The sequence below is a fragment of the Moschus berezovskii genome, chromosome 15 (genome assembly GCF_049115385.1).
Source record: "Moschus berezovskii isolate FMDL1 chromosome 15, NW_MosBer_1.0, whole genome shotgun sequence".
Classification (NCBI taxonomy): domain Eukaryota; kingdom Metazoa; phylum Chordata; class Mammalia; order Artiodactyla; family Moschidae; genus Moschus; species Moschus berezovskii.
In genome coordinates this window covers 42,518,742-42,533,802 of record NC_142474.1, presented here as the reverse complement: position 1 = coordinate 42,533,802, position 15,061 = coordinate 42,518,742, and the positions used below count along the sequence as shown (strand labels likewise).

The 15,061-nt window shown below is 49.0% G+C and overlaps 1 protein-coding gene across 1 annotated transcript; it reads left to right on the top strand.

Annotated features, from left to right (window-relative positions):
* Positions 1-6,546: 6,546 nt before the first annotated feature.
* On the top strand, positions 6,547-14,826 carry CST8 (cystatin 8). The gene is made up of 3 exons (XM_055423779.2): positions 6,547-6,777; positions 10,581-10,694; positions 14,743-14,826. Exons 1-3 carry the CDS (start codon positions 6,547-6,549, stop codon positions 14,824-14,826), a joined length of 429 nt encoding a protein of 142 aa, XP_055279754.2.
* The last annotated feature ends 235 nt before the right edge of the window (positions 14,827-15,061 follow it).

The window sequence follows — 15,061 nt, the reverse complement described above, 5'->3', positions numbered from 1 at the left end:
GAGTAAAACCATGGTCCATCCACTGAGCTGAAGCTCATGGTCACAGGCTCTGAGAGGTCCTGCGGAAGGGACTGGTAAATTTCACGCCCACCAGTGAAACCACATCAGCAGGTTGTGGGTGACAACTTACTTCCTTGGGTCAGTCACAAGCAGTGGCCTGTCCCATGCCACTGTGTCCTGGAGGGACTTCTCCAGATTCAGCCTAGTCTGAAATCAATAGGGAGGGAAAATATACAGAGTCCAAGCACACAGTAGAAAAATGGATACGTTGTTTTTAAAAATCCTTGATTTCCAAGAAACCCAGAATGTTTTCTCGGATTACCTCGTTTGGAGAAGCAAGACCCTTTGGGGTATATGTGCTGAGCTCCTTATTAATCCATCTCATCATGGGGGAAGGTATGCAGAGGCAGCAGAAAAGGATGAGGAGAGAAACTTGGATGCTTTAAGGACGGAGAATAAGTATATGCAGAACTGCGAACCTAAAACCCTAGAATAAGAGAAAAGTAAAAAGATAGAAATATTATAATAATGAGGATACATTTTCCAGAATTAAAGGAAGACACAATGAAAAGATTTTGTATCAGTTAGCTCTAGTTGCATAAGAAGCACCCTCAAAATATCACACATAATAGGAAGCATTCATCCTTCCTGACAGGTATGCCAAATAGGGGGACTGTCTCTGATTACCTTCAGAGCCACCCAGGATTAAACTTTTCTGTGTCCTATTCTTTGCAACCCCATGAATTGTAGCCCACCAGTCTCCCCTGTCCATGGGATTTCCCAGGTAAAAATATTGGAGTAAAATAAAAGAAAGAATACTAAAGTAGGTTGTCATTTCCTTCTCCAGGGGATTCCCTACCCAGGGATCAAACTTATGTCTCCTGCTTGGCAGGTGGATTCTGTATCACTGAGCCACTGGGAAGCAAACTCTTCTAGGTAGTATTAACATGCTGATGGTGCATGTGTGTATACGCACGTGCTTGTGAAATTCAAAGGATTATGAGAGTGTTAGGGGGCATAGGATTTGGTTCTTTTACAAAGTCAACAACAGTAACCACTTCTTTCTACAAAATATCCAAACCCCGGAAACATTGCTTCTGTTGGGTGAATTTTAGTGTGCTTGTCAGCTCTTGGCACAGGAATACTACCTGACAACCTGCCCCTTCCCCTCACCTTGACCTCACCTTGACCTTAGCAGTGAGTTGTAGCAGGAGTCCATAATCAGGTCAGGGTCTGAGACTGGCCCAGAGTCATGGCTGTGTGGTTTTCCTTTAGGTCAGCACAGCTGGGCTCACCCTGGGGTGGGGTCTACATATTCTGGGGTCCAGACCAGGTACCTGACCCTAGAAGCTCCCATATCACATGTTCTCAGACTAGGGTCTCCCAGGACCCCCTCACCTTGGGAGACCACCAGAGAACAGGAGGAATCTTCACATCTCATCCTGATGCTGTCAACCCTGCCTCCACTGCACAGGCGGACAGCAGCCACGTGCCAGCCCACCACTGCAGAAGGCTGGGTGGTCAGGGCAAAGGGTGCTAATGAGCTGGTCTTAATCTTGGGGAAGGGACAAGGACCACAGCGATGCTTCTCTGAGCGAGTCTTGGTACCATAACCTTGAGTGGACAACCCAGGTCCCAGGGTTGCATGTGTGGTGGTGGACATCTGTTCTTCCCTGAAGTAGGACACCCAGCAGAACTGGGCATGTCAGGGGCACAGGCACCAGTGACTAAATGCTGAGGAAAGGCAGGGATGAGAAACACAGCGTCCAGGGTGGGGTCACAGGACAGCTGAGGAGCACGTGTGAGGGACCTATGACACGCTGGCTCCCTGTCTGGGTGATGGATGCATGGGTGTCCAGCGTGTTGTACAAATTCCAGGAGCGCCGTGACCAAGACAGATGATGTTTAAGGTGGCTCTGGGCAACTAGGGTTCACAAGAAAAGACAAGCCAAGAGAAACCTCAAATGCACCCTGGTGTCAGACAAAAGTCCAGCATGTGCTTAGAACTTGGTAGTTGATTGGACAGGGGCTGAGGGTTGGGGTTACTCCGCCAGCCCAGCCTCTGAGGACCTGGGAGTGGGGGGCTCCACCCCCATCCACTGAAGACCCTTGATGTGGGCTCCACTTTTGCTGGGCTGGGTCTTGGGTTTTGACCTTTATGACCCCCCTGGCCTGAGGGGCTCAGTGGGCCTTGGGTGACTCCCAACCTGCTTGGGCTTCCCTCCCGAGGGCCCTTGCTCACCTGTGTCCCTGGGTTGTGGGAACCATCGTGCGTAGGAGAAGACCTGTCTCCTTTATACTCTTGGCTATGACAGAACTGGGAGGAGGCCCAGGTGTCCCAGGAGGGAGGGACGTGGAGGCCCAAGGAAGAGGCTCTGCGGTCTCTGGCACTTAATCTGCCCCCAGAGTGGGGTCTCCCCTGGCTCAGAACTTGGGCTATGGTGCCTGAGGCCTCCTGAGCCCAGGAACGGAGAGGCAGGTGTGGCTGACTCACTCAGGGTGACAGATTGTCAGCCCTCAGGCCCTGCTCCTCCATGGTCTTCTGCTGTGAGCACAGGAACTGCACTCTGGTCTAACCCGTTTGCGATTATTTACCATCATACCCCTGCTAAGCTTATCTACTCTCTTTTTCTTCCTAATTATTGAAGAATATATGCTATATATTATAGAATATATAGATTATATATAGGTTATGTATTTATTATATATTTATACATATATAGAATCTATATATTATAGAATATATTCTATAGAATATATTCTTCAACATTTATAATTATTGAATTATAATTCAATATAATTATAATATATTTACATAATTTGTATTTATATAATTATATTACATATATTTACATAATTGTATTTATTTACATATTTACATAATTATATTTATTTGATGTGTTTACATGATTATATTTATATTATATTTACATAATTATATTTATTACAATTATATAATTATATTTCTATCTGTATATTTATTATAATTACATTATATATTTATAAATATAATAAATAATATAATTATATATAATTAATTCATCTATAATATAGAACACGTAAAACATTATAAAGAAAAATCAGAAATGAGTGGTTTTCCATCAAAGCAAAAGCATTGCTCACCAGCTCCTCAAATATTCACACATTCTGCATGCCTGGCCTGGCTCTGGTGGAGACATGTTGGGTGGCAAGAAGGATTCCTTGCTTTTCAGTTCAGTTCAGTTCAGGCGCTCAGTCGTGTCCGACTCTTTGCGACCCCATGAATCACAGCACGCCAGGCCTCCCTGTCCATCACCAACTCCCGGAGTTCACTCAGACTCATGTCCATCGAGTCGGTGATGCCATCCAGCCATCTCATTCTCTGTCGTCCCCTTCTCCTCCTGCCCCCAATCCCTCCCAGCATCAGAGTCTTTCCCAGTGAGTCAACTCTTCGCATGAGGTGGCCCAAGTATTGGAGTTTCAGCTTTAGCATCGTCCTTCCAATGAACACCCAGGATTGATCTCCTTTAGAATGGACTGGTTGGATCTCCTTGCAGTCCAAGGGACTCTCAAGAGTCTCCTAGAAAGTCCATTTTATTTCTCATGGGGAGAGACGGGCCATCAAGATATTCACGGGTAACTAACTGTAGGTTATGATGGATGACATGCAAGAACAAAGAGGGTGGTGAAAACAGGAGCCAGGAGAGGCACATGAGACCTGGGGGGAGTCTGTGTGAAGACTGGCAGGGGGATGAGCCGGCATGAGGGGCTAGTGGAGGTGAGGGAGGGGCCCCTGGACCCCAAGAGGAGGCTGTGCCCCGTGGGGCAGGCGAGGCGCTGGCCTCGGGCTCGGTGTGATGGGAGGGCCTCCTGGGGCCAAGGGTGAAGAGGTGGCACCCGCAACTGAAGGGTGATCAAGACTCTCCTACAAGGTTAATAACAAGATTCTCTGCTTTTTCCTAACAACATATTCTTTTTTATGAAGATGTGAATCATATTTAGTGTCCTGCATCTTGTGCACAACTTATTCAATCAGCATTTTCCAGCACTGCTGACAATTCTTTAAATACAGTTTTTAAGTCACCGTAACAGGGTGGAAAGCTGGCTTGAAGCTCAGCGTCAGGAAACTGAGGTCACGGCAGCCGGTCCCGTCACTGCATGGCAGACAGACGGGGAGCAGGGGAAACGGTGACAGACTTTACTTTGGGGGCTCCAGAATCACTGCAGATGCTGACTGCAGCCACGAAATTAGAAGACCTTTGCTCCTTGGAAGAAAAGCTACGACCAACCTAAATAGCATATTAAAAAGCAGAGACATTACTTTTTCAACAAAGGTCCATCTAGTCAAAGCTATGTTTTTCCCAGTGCTCATGTATGGATGTGAGAGTTGGACTGTGAAGAAAGCTGAGCGCCGAAGAATTGATGCTTTTGAACTGTGCTGCTGGAGAAGACTCTTGAGAGTCCCTTGGACTGCAAGGAGATCCAACCAGTCCATCCTAAAGGAAATCAGTGCTGAATATTCATTGGAAGGACTGATGCTGAAGCTGAAACTCCAGTACTTTGGCCACCTGCTGCAAAGAACTGACTCACTGGAAAAGACCCTGATGCTGGCAAAGATTGAAGGTGGGAGGGGAACGGGACAACAGAGGATGAGATGGTTGGATGGCATCACCGACTCGATGGACATGAATTTGAGTAAGCTCCGGAAGTTGGTGAAGGACAGGGAAGCCTGGGGTGCTGCAGTCCATGGGGTCGCAAAGAGTTGGACATGATTGAGCGACTGAACTAAACTGAACTTCTAAGGTCGTGGGAAACACAGAAGCCTGATGGAGAAGAACAATCAATTGGCCCACACATTTTGTACAGTACACGCTCACACATGTATGCACATCACGTGCTCGCACAGTTGGTGAAGGACAGGGAAGTCTGGGGTGCTGCAGTCCATGGGGTCGCAAAGAGTGGGACATGACTGAGAGACTGAACTGAACTGAAGAGGCTCCTTTTATTCAAATCATAATGCATTTGTATCCCTGGTGGCTCAGATGGTAAAGAATCTGCCTGCAATGAAGGAGACCCAGGTTCAGTCCCTATGTTGGGAAGCTCCCCTGGAGAAGGAAATGGCAACCCACTCCAGTATTCTTGCCTGGAGAATCCCATGGACAGAGGAGCCTCTTGGGCTGCAGTTCACAGGCTCAAAAAGTTGGACATGACTAAGAGTAACACATGTATTTACTAAAGGCGGGAAACTCTTAAAATACCCCTGGTACTTTAAATATGTAGTAAAATTTTAAAATCATGAATGGATTAGAGTTGACCTCGGAACAACACTGGCTTAAAGTAGGTAGGTACACTTATAAATGGATACTTTTTTAAAAAATGCATATGTGGACTGTAAACAAATTCCAACCATAGGCTAATAGTAGTTAAGTTTTGGGGGAATCAGATGTTCTATGTGGATTTTTGACTGTACTGGGGGTAGGTGCCCCTCACCCCTGCATTGCTCAAGAGTCAGCTGTACCAATAAGTCACCAGCAATAGGCCATTCCCTGTTGACTCAGCTGGTAAAGAGTCCGCCTGCAATGAGGGAGACCTGGGTTCAATCCCTGGGTTAGAAAGACCCCCTGGAGAAGAGAGTGACTACCCACTCCAGTATTCTGGCCTGGAGAATTCCATGGACCTTTATAGCCCATGGGTTTGCAAAGAGTTGGACACGACTGAGTACCTTTCACTTTCTTTCACTAAATTTAAATTCATGTAATGCTTTGCATCGATTCTCTCTCTGGTCTTTTATTATGCAGAAATACTTGCATAATTTCTCCAAGATGTTGGAAAGGTGCCCAGCAGAGGGGATCAGAGGCCAGGTGCTTAGGAAGCCGAGGTCATATCATGCTCAGCCTTCCACTCCAAGGGCAGATGCAGGAGGGGCTCGCATGCCATGTGAGCTGCTGGGACCAAGGACCAGGGGCCAGCAGGGGCGAGGCGCCCTCTGAGACAGGGTCACATGTGTGGGATTACATCACAAAGTGGGACTGCCCTCTGGGGCATGGAGGTCTCAGGTGACCACAGACGAGGGAGCAGGAGCAAATTGGCCCCAGACTAGGGCATTGATGCAGCTAAGAGTGCTGGGTTTGTAGGAGAACTCTGGGCTGGAACTAGATCAGAGCCCAACTGCCCAGGACAGGGAGCGGGCTGGAAAGGGAGCCAGAGTAGGAAACGTCGGGGCCGCCATACTCTTTACATCCACCTCTTACAAGCCAGAGATGCAGAAACAGGAGTGGGCCATGAGGCACACAGGGTAGGTATGGACCCGGGGCTCTAAGTGAGCTCCCCGGAGGAGCAGGCCAACAGGCAGGTGGGGACTCTGACCTGGATTCTCATGGGTGGGGCTCCTTGGAGGACAGGGCTAGTCCCACCAGCTGACCCTGATGCTTCTGTTTTGATCCAAGCTGATTCTCTCCAGGTAAGATCTCTGGAACCTGTCGTGCCAGCAGCGGCCACCCCACACCACTCGCAGCTCCATCCCTGGGAGGACAGAGGCATTCACCTGTGTCCCCGGAAGAAGGGACCATGACCAGACTCTGGGGGACCTACCAGCTCCTGTTTGCTCTCCTGGTGGCCCTGGGTGGCAGCGCGCTTGTATACAAGGACACGAACAAGGTCTTGAGGGAATTAAGAAACGTCAGCAGCTCAAGCGGCAACGTGAAGCAGTGTCTGTGGTTCGCCATGCAGGAGTACAACAAGTATAGCAAGGACAAATTCCTCTTCCAGGTGGTCAAGGTGCAGCAGGTGCAGATGCAGGTAAGGGCGCTTCCTCCCCGTTTGCATACTTGCTCCTGCTTGCCCCTGGCAGCACAGACCGAAGCCAGGATGAGAGAGGCTGCGTGAGCAGCACTGGGATCCAGTGGTCCTGGACACAGTGGTGCTGAGCCCCTCGGCCAGCTCCCTTTCTTAGGTGCCATGACGGCTGTCCTAGGGGCCCCAACCTGTGAACTCGGTTAAATCCCAAATGGCAAATCACACATCTGTGATCTGTGTTTGCTAAGTTTGGGAGATTACTGAGCACCATGAATATTTTTACAATAATGCTACCCCAAGTGACATGCAATCTCCCCATATCCCGTGGAATGTGGGTTGACGTGGAATAGGGAGGCTCATAAAATGCCTCCTCCCAGATCCCTTCATTCTCTCAGTCCCACATCTTTTTAGCGGCAGTGGTTCTGTCCATGGAATCCCTCCCTTCAGGGCCTCGGGTGACCCAGTGCTGGGAGTCATCGATCACCTGATATCCACGTGGGGGTCGTTCCATCCCCACCTACCAAGTCCAAGAAGGAGTCATTGGTGTTGGAGTTCTGCTGACTTGTAGCCTCAGTCAGGTGTTTGGGGTGTGGTTGGGGTGTAAGTGCATAGGAGATTTGCAAGGATGTGTCGCAAAGACATTCAGCAGACTGGCCATTGTGACAGACTTACCCCAGGTGTTGGACTCCAGGCTTTCTGGTGGTAGGAGCGGGGCCAGTCTACACGTGACCCTGCCTCCAGGAACATGTGCGCCATCAGCCAGGTGTCCCCAACACACGATGCCGACAACTGCCCACTCCATCAGGGGCACTGCCGTCACCCTTCAAAGTAAAAGCTCCTGGGTCCTGTGACTCCTGCACAGGAAGAAAAGCCCTTCACGGCTTTTTCCTTTGGGACCCACATAGCTTGGGCAACAAGCAGTACCAGACGCTGTAGATGAGGCTGAGATGGAAACAAATGATCAAGTCTTTAGAAAGCCAGGGGACAAATTAGAAGACAAACTGCGAGACTTCCCTGGCCGTCCATTGGTTCAGACTGAGTTCCCCTGCTTTAGGGGGCATAGGTTCGATCTCTGGTTGGGAAACTAGGACCCCACATGCCGCAAAGTGTGAACAAAAATAAATTAATTAAGTAAAAAGCTGTCTTTCACTGGAAATCGGGTTCTACTCTCAGCCAAGACATGTTGATCAAAGAGAGAGTTAAGGACTCATTCGTTTCTGACTCTCTGTGACCCCATGGACTCTAGCCCTCCAGGCTCCTCTGACCAGGGGATTCTTCAGGCAAGAATAATGCAGTGGGTTGCCATTTCCTCCTCGAGGGGATCTTCCCGACCCAGGGATTAAACCCAGGTTTCCTGCATTACAGGCAGACTGTTTACTATCTGGGCCACCAGGAAAGCCAAAAACAATGAAAAAAAATTAAAAAGAAGACAAAACCCTGACCCAAGCTCAAGAGCTGGGATGCCACCTACAGCACGTTGCTTATGGGGCTTCCTTAAAGAGTTGGTGAGTCCCCTTCCTGCACCAGCCACACCCTCAACAATTAAGTGAGGATCTCTGGGTGGGACCTTCCTGGGTCCCCTGCACAGTCATGACTGAGCCCTGCCTCCCCAAGGAAAGATGAAGGTGACGCCTGAGGGCAGACAGGCTACAGGGAAAGGAGGCTGGTGGGTGGTGATTTTTTTGGGATTTCCCAGAAGCAGCTTCTAGCACTAGTGTTTCAGTGAAGTGGTTTATTTTAGAGGCCATCCAGGAAGTACCTGGTGGTCAGAGGGGATTGAGAGGGGGTAGGGAAGTGGCCAGTGCAGGGGAGTTGCTGAGCACGTTGACTGTTGAGGACATCTGGACTCCGTGTCCCTTGGGCCTCAAGGAGATGGTTCAACACCCGTGTAGGGTTGGGCCACCTGCAGGAGGGGAACTGGGATCCTCTCCCACCAGCTCTCTCCCGTCACTGGCTGGGAGCTGCTCCCAGGGCCCTTGGCTCCGTCTGGCAGCAGGGAGCCCCGGGAAGCAGCAGAGTAGGTGGGTGCCTGGGCTCCTGCCAACAGTCTCTGCTACAGGAGGTGAGCAGGGAGAGTTTAGGGGTGCAGGGGGTGGGGAGAAGGAGTGTGACTCCTAGCCCTAAGGAACCAGTGTGAGCGTCCAGACGGGTGGGCTGTGACCAGGCCAGGCCGGGCCTCCCAGACTGTGGGCGAGATGTTCAGGCTGTCTTAGGAAGACTGAAAGCCAGAGGGGCATCAGGTCAGGGAGTTCTTGGGATCCCCGTGACCAGATGTGGTCTTTCAATCTGCCATTCTGGTTTCCTCACCTCTGGAAAGGCGCATGTGCATTCAGGTCCCCACTTCCCTGGAATCAGGTTGTCCTCTGCCTTCCTGTGGCCTGAGGAGCCGAGGCCAGGACCGCAGGAGGAGAACGTGTTCCACGTCCAATGCCTCTGTCTCAGTCCTGGGTCGGCCGCCAGCTGGCCAACTGGCTTTTCCTACGACAGCCCAGTCTCCCTGTTAGTTCTCTGGAACAAAACTAAGACGTCATGTGTTGTTGTTGTTCAGTCACTAAGTCATGTCTGATTCTTTGCAACCCCATGGACTGCAGCACGCCAGGCTTCCCTGTCCTCCATTATCTCCCAGAGTCTGCTCAAACGCATGTACATTGAGTAGATGATGCCATCCAACCATCTTATCCTCTGTCGTCCCCTTCTCCTCCCACCTTCAATCTTTCCCAGCATCAGGGTCTTTTCCAATGAGTCCGCTCTTTGCATCAGGTGGCCAAAGTATTGGAGTTTCAGCTTCAGCATCAGTCCTTCCAATGAACATTCAGGGTTGATTTCCTTTAGGATGGACTGGTAGGATCTCCTTGCTTAAGGCTGGAGAGGCAGTGTGGGAAAGCCTGGTAGCAAAAGTTGAGTCCAGGGGAACCTGGACCCCAGCTGCAGACACACTCCTGTCTCCTGCTGTCTTCTTCCTCTTTGCTTTATTTAACTTCCCCTGGTCATCAGAATCACCTGGAGGCTTGTTCGGACACTGTGCATACCCCACCCCCTCAGCAGTTTCTGACTTGGTGGTTGTTGATCCAGGGACCCCACCTACAAAGGTCTGGGACACCACTGTGAAAGGACTGCCCTTATCTATTCCTGCTCTGACTCTAAGAGCTGATGGGAGAAGTATTTTCTGCATGGAGGGCTTCGCCATCTCTAAATCCTGCTATAATCTTTTAAAACCAGATGGGAGCAGATTTATTAATAAATCGACATAGATCAGCCTTTACCTCACTCAGTCATTCATGAATTCTGTCAACCGCTCTTGTTCTGCTTCCTAAACACTCAGATAACAGGAAGACAAGCCTGGCTATACGGGGCCCTGGGGTGCGGTTAGGGGTCTTGAGTGGGGGAGCCTCAATGGGCAGAGGATCTCAAGTGACAAAATCTGAAGGGTGTGTGTGTATGTGTGTGTGTGTGTATGGGAAGGGGCTCAAGGTGGCCCCATGTGGCTGAGGGTCCTGTTCCCATGGGGCCGAAGTGAACTGGTAACACCCTGGGCGTAGGAGCTGGTTGTTCTTAAGTAGAAGGTCTTGCCTTCAGGAAGGCCCCACACTGGATGGAGCCTCCGCCCCAGGGAATCCGGCTCCAGGTAGGGGTACCTTTGTGTGGTGGCTCCACAGGCCATTTCCTAAAGATATGTTTGGAGGGGGGAGGAGGAGGAGATAAGGAGAGGGAATGAAAGGAAGAGCAGTTTTTCCAAGGCTTGTTAAAAACATTAAAAAGTAGAAGAAGGCTTTTTTGAACAAAATTGCATGACTGCTAATCAACAGGTCACAGATCGTCTGGAATACTTTATTGACGCTGAAATCTCCCGCACCAACTGCAGAAAGCTTCCAAACGGTAATGAGAATTGCGTGGTTAAGAACACCTCCAAACTGGAAAAGGTAGGGGACACACCAGCTGTCTGCGGTGGTCTTGGCTGCTCTGAGCCCCAGGCAGAACTTGTGGTACCCAGACCTGGTCTTTGAGTGTTCGGCATCACTCCCAGGGCAGAGCCCCAAAGTGGTCAGTCCTGCGGCCCTCGTAGCAGACAGTGCAGGACAGCAGACTGTGGAGGAAACCTCATCCTAGGGACAGGGTGCTGTCAAGATCACTCTCAGTGCAAGGACTCCATCCCTCTGGGTTCCTGGTGCAGGGAAACTTGCTCACACACAATCACTGGGAATCCACCTTCCTGAACCTGGAGGTACCACTCTGCTGTGGCCTGACCCGAGGTTGCCCATCCTTGTGAAAGCACAAAGGGAAGTCCATTCATTCACTCAACTGCTCATCAAAGCTTACCTGGCACCTGGTGCTATGCTGGGTGCTGGAGATTAAGCAATGACCAGGTCAGGCATGTCCCCAGCTCCCCAGGCTCAGCCATGGGAAGAACCCCAGGTTCGAAGCAGAGGACTGACGTGGCCCAGGGGCATTTGGCCTCAAGCCTGTATTTCTGACTCAGGGTGGGAGTATCTAGGGTTGACCTGAGGGCTTCCTCTGATTTGGTGAAGCCCCCCGGGCTCTCTGTAGGTGGAGGTGGGCCCCTTCTTTCACACCCATGGTCCTTCACAGGAGACATGTCAGATCACCTGGTGGCCTTGATACACCTGGATGGCAGGGTTCCCCCTGCAGAATCAGACTCAGTAGGTCTGGAGAGGAATCTAAGAACTGGTGTTGCTAATGAGCTCCTGCAGTGGGGGTCCTTGGGACCGTGCTCAGAACTGCTATGGAGTGCAGTCACAGTGGGAAACTCAAAGGTCCGTTGACCGGAACCTAAAACTTCCTCTGTGGGCTTGCTGTGAGCAAATCCATCACTTCCAGCCGAGCAGAGGCTCCTTAGGACAAACATTCAAGCAGGGAGCATGTGGGATACCATCTGATCTTTTATTTTAGTTTTGTTTATCTTTTCCTGGTAGTAGAAATATCGTGGGCTGAAGTTTATATGTTATACTGGGTGCATTGAGCAAAAAGGAGAGTTGTTACTTTTTACCTGCTTGTAGAAAATACTAAAGAATTAATACTAAGATTAATTAGGAAACTTGTCTTCAGCAAGCTCTTTCATTCTTTGTAAAGTTTTCATGACCCATCTCTGTTTTAGAGAACACATTTTTAAGTACACATTTATCGATAAGCAAAACTTTGTTCCTTTCTTTCCAAGTGTTTGGAATAATGCTGAAGAGGAGTCATGCTGGGTGGTGTCTCATTCCTGGAGGATTTAATGGGATTCTTGTCAGTTCAGTTCAGTTGCTCAGTCGTGTCCGACTCTCCGCGACCCCATGAATCACAGCACGCCAGGCCTCCCTGTCCATCACCAACTCCCGGAGTCCACTCAAACCCATGTCCACAGAGTCGGTGATACCATCCAGCCATCTCATTCTCCGTCGTCCCCTTCTCCTCCCGCCCCCAACCTTTCCCAGCATCAGAGTCTTTTCCAGTGAGTCAACTCTTCTCATGAGGTGGCCAAAGTATTGCAGTTTCAGCTTTAGCATCAGTCCTTCCAATGAACATCCAGGATTGATCTCCTTTAGAATGGACTGGTTGGATTTCTTTGCAGTATAAGGGACTCTCAAGAGTCTTCTCCAGCACCACAGTTCAAAAGCATCGATTCTTCGGCGATCAGCTTTCTTTACAGTCCAACTCTCACATCCATACATGACCACGGGAAAAACCATTGCCTTGACTAGACGGACCTTGGTTGGCAAAGTAATGTCTCTGCTTTTTAATATACTATCAAGGTTGGTCATAACTTTCCTTCCAAGGAGCAAGCGTCTTTTAATTTCATGGCTGCAGTATTTATACCTTATTAGTAAATACTATATCAGGTGTTGATTTCCAAAGTTCTTCCAACTCCTTCTTTACCAAGAGTTATTTTTTTAAGTTAAGAATGTTTTCTTCTATTAATTATTCTTTCAACATCTACCAAGTACATTGAATAATTTTTCTTCTTTGACCCATTACTAAAATAAATTCAAATAATATGTCCCCTAATACTGAGTCATCCTTCTGTGTCTGGAATAGGAAGTGCGTGTCTTTTTTCGGTTGTTCTATAACTGAGTGTCGTGGTTAGTTCTCATCTGCACTGAAAGTTGTGGCAGGTGCACAAGTCAGGGTGTGCAGGCTTTCTGGGTGAAGCCGCCTCTTTGGCAGGGTTTCTGGACAACTGGACCTGGACATGGCAGGGGTCCGTCCTTGTTCCTCTGACCCGATCAGCTTTGTGGAGCTCGCTGTGGACACACACATCTGGCATCCTCCTCTCCTTTATGGCAAATTTCTAGTTCTGTCTGATTGCAAGGGTGAAATTCCTGAAGGTCACTCCGTGGATGTGGTTGTGCATTTGGGTGGCTAGTCTCGGGTCACTACTTTATTGTTGACAGTACAGCCTCTTTTTCTTGTCGCCTCCCTTTGTGGGAGCCATCCTGCGGGGTCCAGGCTGGAAGGGAGCAGTGGTGTGGGTGGAGTCTGCCCTCGTCTCTTAGAATATAGAGGGCTTAGTGAAGTGAAGTTGCTCAGTCATGTCCGATTCTTTGTGACCCCATGGACTGTAGTCTACCATGGCTCCTCTGTCCATGAGATTTTCCAGGCAAGAGTATCGAAGTGAGTTGCCGTTTCCTTCTCCAGGGGATCTTCCCGACCCAGGGATCGAACTCAGGTCTCCCACATTGCAGGCAGACACTTTACCATCTGAGCCACCAGGGAAACCTGGTGCCTTAGTGTGCCACTTTTTGTTTATGAATTTTGCTTTTCTATATATCAATATTAAGTACACTCAAACTCCCCAGAGAATGACTTGGAGTGTGGGGTGTACACACACACACACACACACACATACACACACACAGATTCCACGGCCTCATCCCAAACCTACTGAACCAGAATGTCCAGGTACAGACACTGTACACACTTCATGTCAAGGGAACGCTGAAAAGCACTGCACGAGGGCCAGCAATTGTTCAACATGCTGCCTTTAACTTGCTGACTTTTTAAAGGATATTATATTCTATTTTACCAGGTAAGTCTGGGTTACAGTTTATTTCTTGGTTGTGTTTTGGCTTCAGGGTTTCTCTGGTCTGGTGTAATGAGAACAGGGGCTTTTCAAATTTTTTCTGCAATTAGATCAGTTTAAAGACAAAAAGAGCTTTAGATTCCCAAGGTTTGACATAATTTGCCCATAAAATCATCTTGACTTGGTATCTTGTGGGTTTGTGGGCACGGAGACCCCATAATCCTCCTTTGTGTGTGTCAGAATTCAGCCAAAACCTAACGCCCTTCTCTCTGACACTGTTTGCCCCTCCCTCCTGAAATGCCCCTGTTTTCCAGTCAGTTATTGAAGATGGCCATTGCTGTTTTTCTAGGATGTCTACCTGCCCGTCCACCTGCCTAAGCCTTTTCCACCCGTTCGTCCATCTATTACCCACACATAGAAGTTTTCATTTGTCATTTCAATGACATTTTGAAAGGGAGAAGATGGAACTTTGGAATAAAATCTATGTTAGGTCCTAGAATTGTCTACACTGCTCTTATCTGATGTATTTGTCGTCAGAGTAAAAGGTATTATTTGATTATTAAGATGACATATATTAGTTTATACCTGGCACAGAACTGTGGTATTTACATTATAGAAAATATTAAGGAGGATTAAAAATAAAATCAAATTTATGTCTGATCTCCCACCAAAAACACGATGATTAGTATTTGCTGTCTATCCATGGATGGGATGGGGATAAACACTCCTCCATGTAACTTCTGGTGGCTACAAGGGTCTGCAGCCTCTAGCTGGCAAATTTTGTGGGGTGTTCCTGGACAGGTGACGACCCATCATCCAGCCTGTTCCTCTGCTGGCACCTAGCTCCAATGCTGGCACCTAGCTCCTATGCTGGCACCCGGCAACAGAACCGCTTTTTCTCTCGCACTTGGCACACTGCTGACTTTTGCTGTGGTGGTGGTCTTTTTCAGAGACAAATGTGTACCTTCTGGGTGGGTGCACTCCCATGGCACGGCTATTTCACTGTGATGAAGAAGCAGTGTGTGGACGCCTAGAGGCTCTTGGAACCCTGCCACTACCCCTCCCTCTGTGAAGAAGTGATGGCCTGTGAGCTGTTACCAACACGCTTTCCTCACACATGTGTTCCCGCTTGCTGTTCTTCTTTCTAGTTTCTTGCTATGTGGTAACAAAAGGTGGGCAAGACCCATGCCTCCTTCCTGGCCGCACAGGAGGCCACTTACTTGCCTTTGGCTGATGTGATGGCATGCCACTAGGAGTAAGGGACGTTTA

Excerpts from the sequence above, each read along its gene's own strand:
- CST8 (XM_055423779.2), top strand. The coding sequence starts at position 6,547 with ATGACCAGACTCTGGGGGACCTACCAGCTCCTGTTTGCTCTCCTGGTG. Across the intron at positions 6,778-10,580 it reads TGCAGCAGGTGCAGATGCAG|GTCACAGATCGTCTGGAATA; the intron begins GTAAGGGCGCTT and ends GCTAATCAACAG. Across the intron at positions 10,695-14,742 it reads ACACCTCCAAACTGGAAAAG|AGACAAATGTGTACCTTCTG; the intron begins GTAGGGGACACA and ends GGTCTTTTTCAG.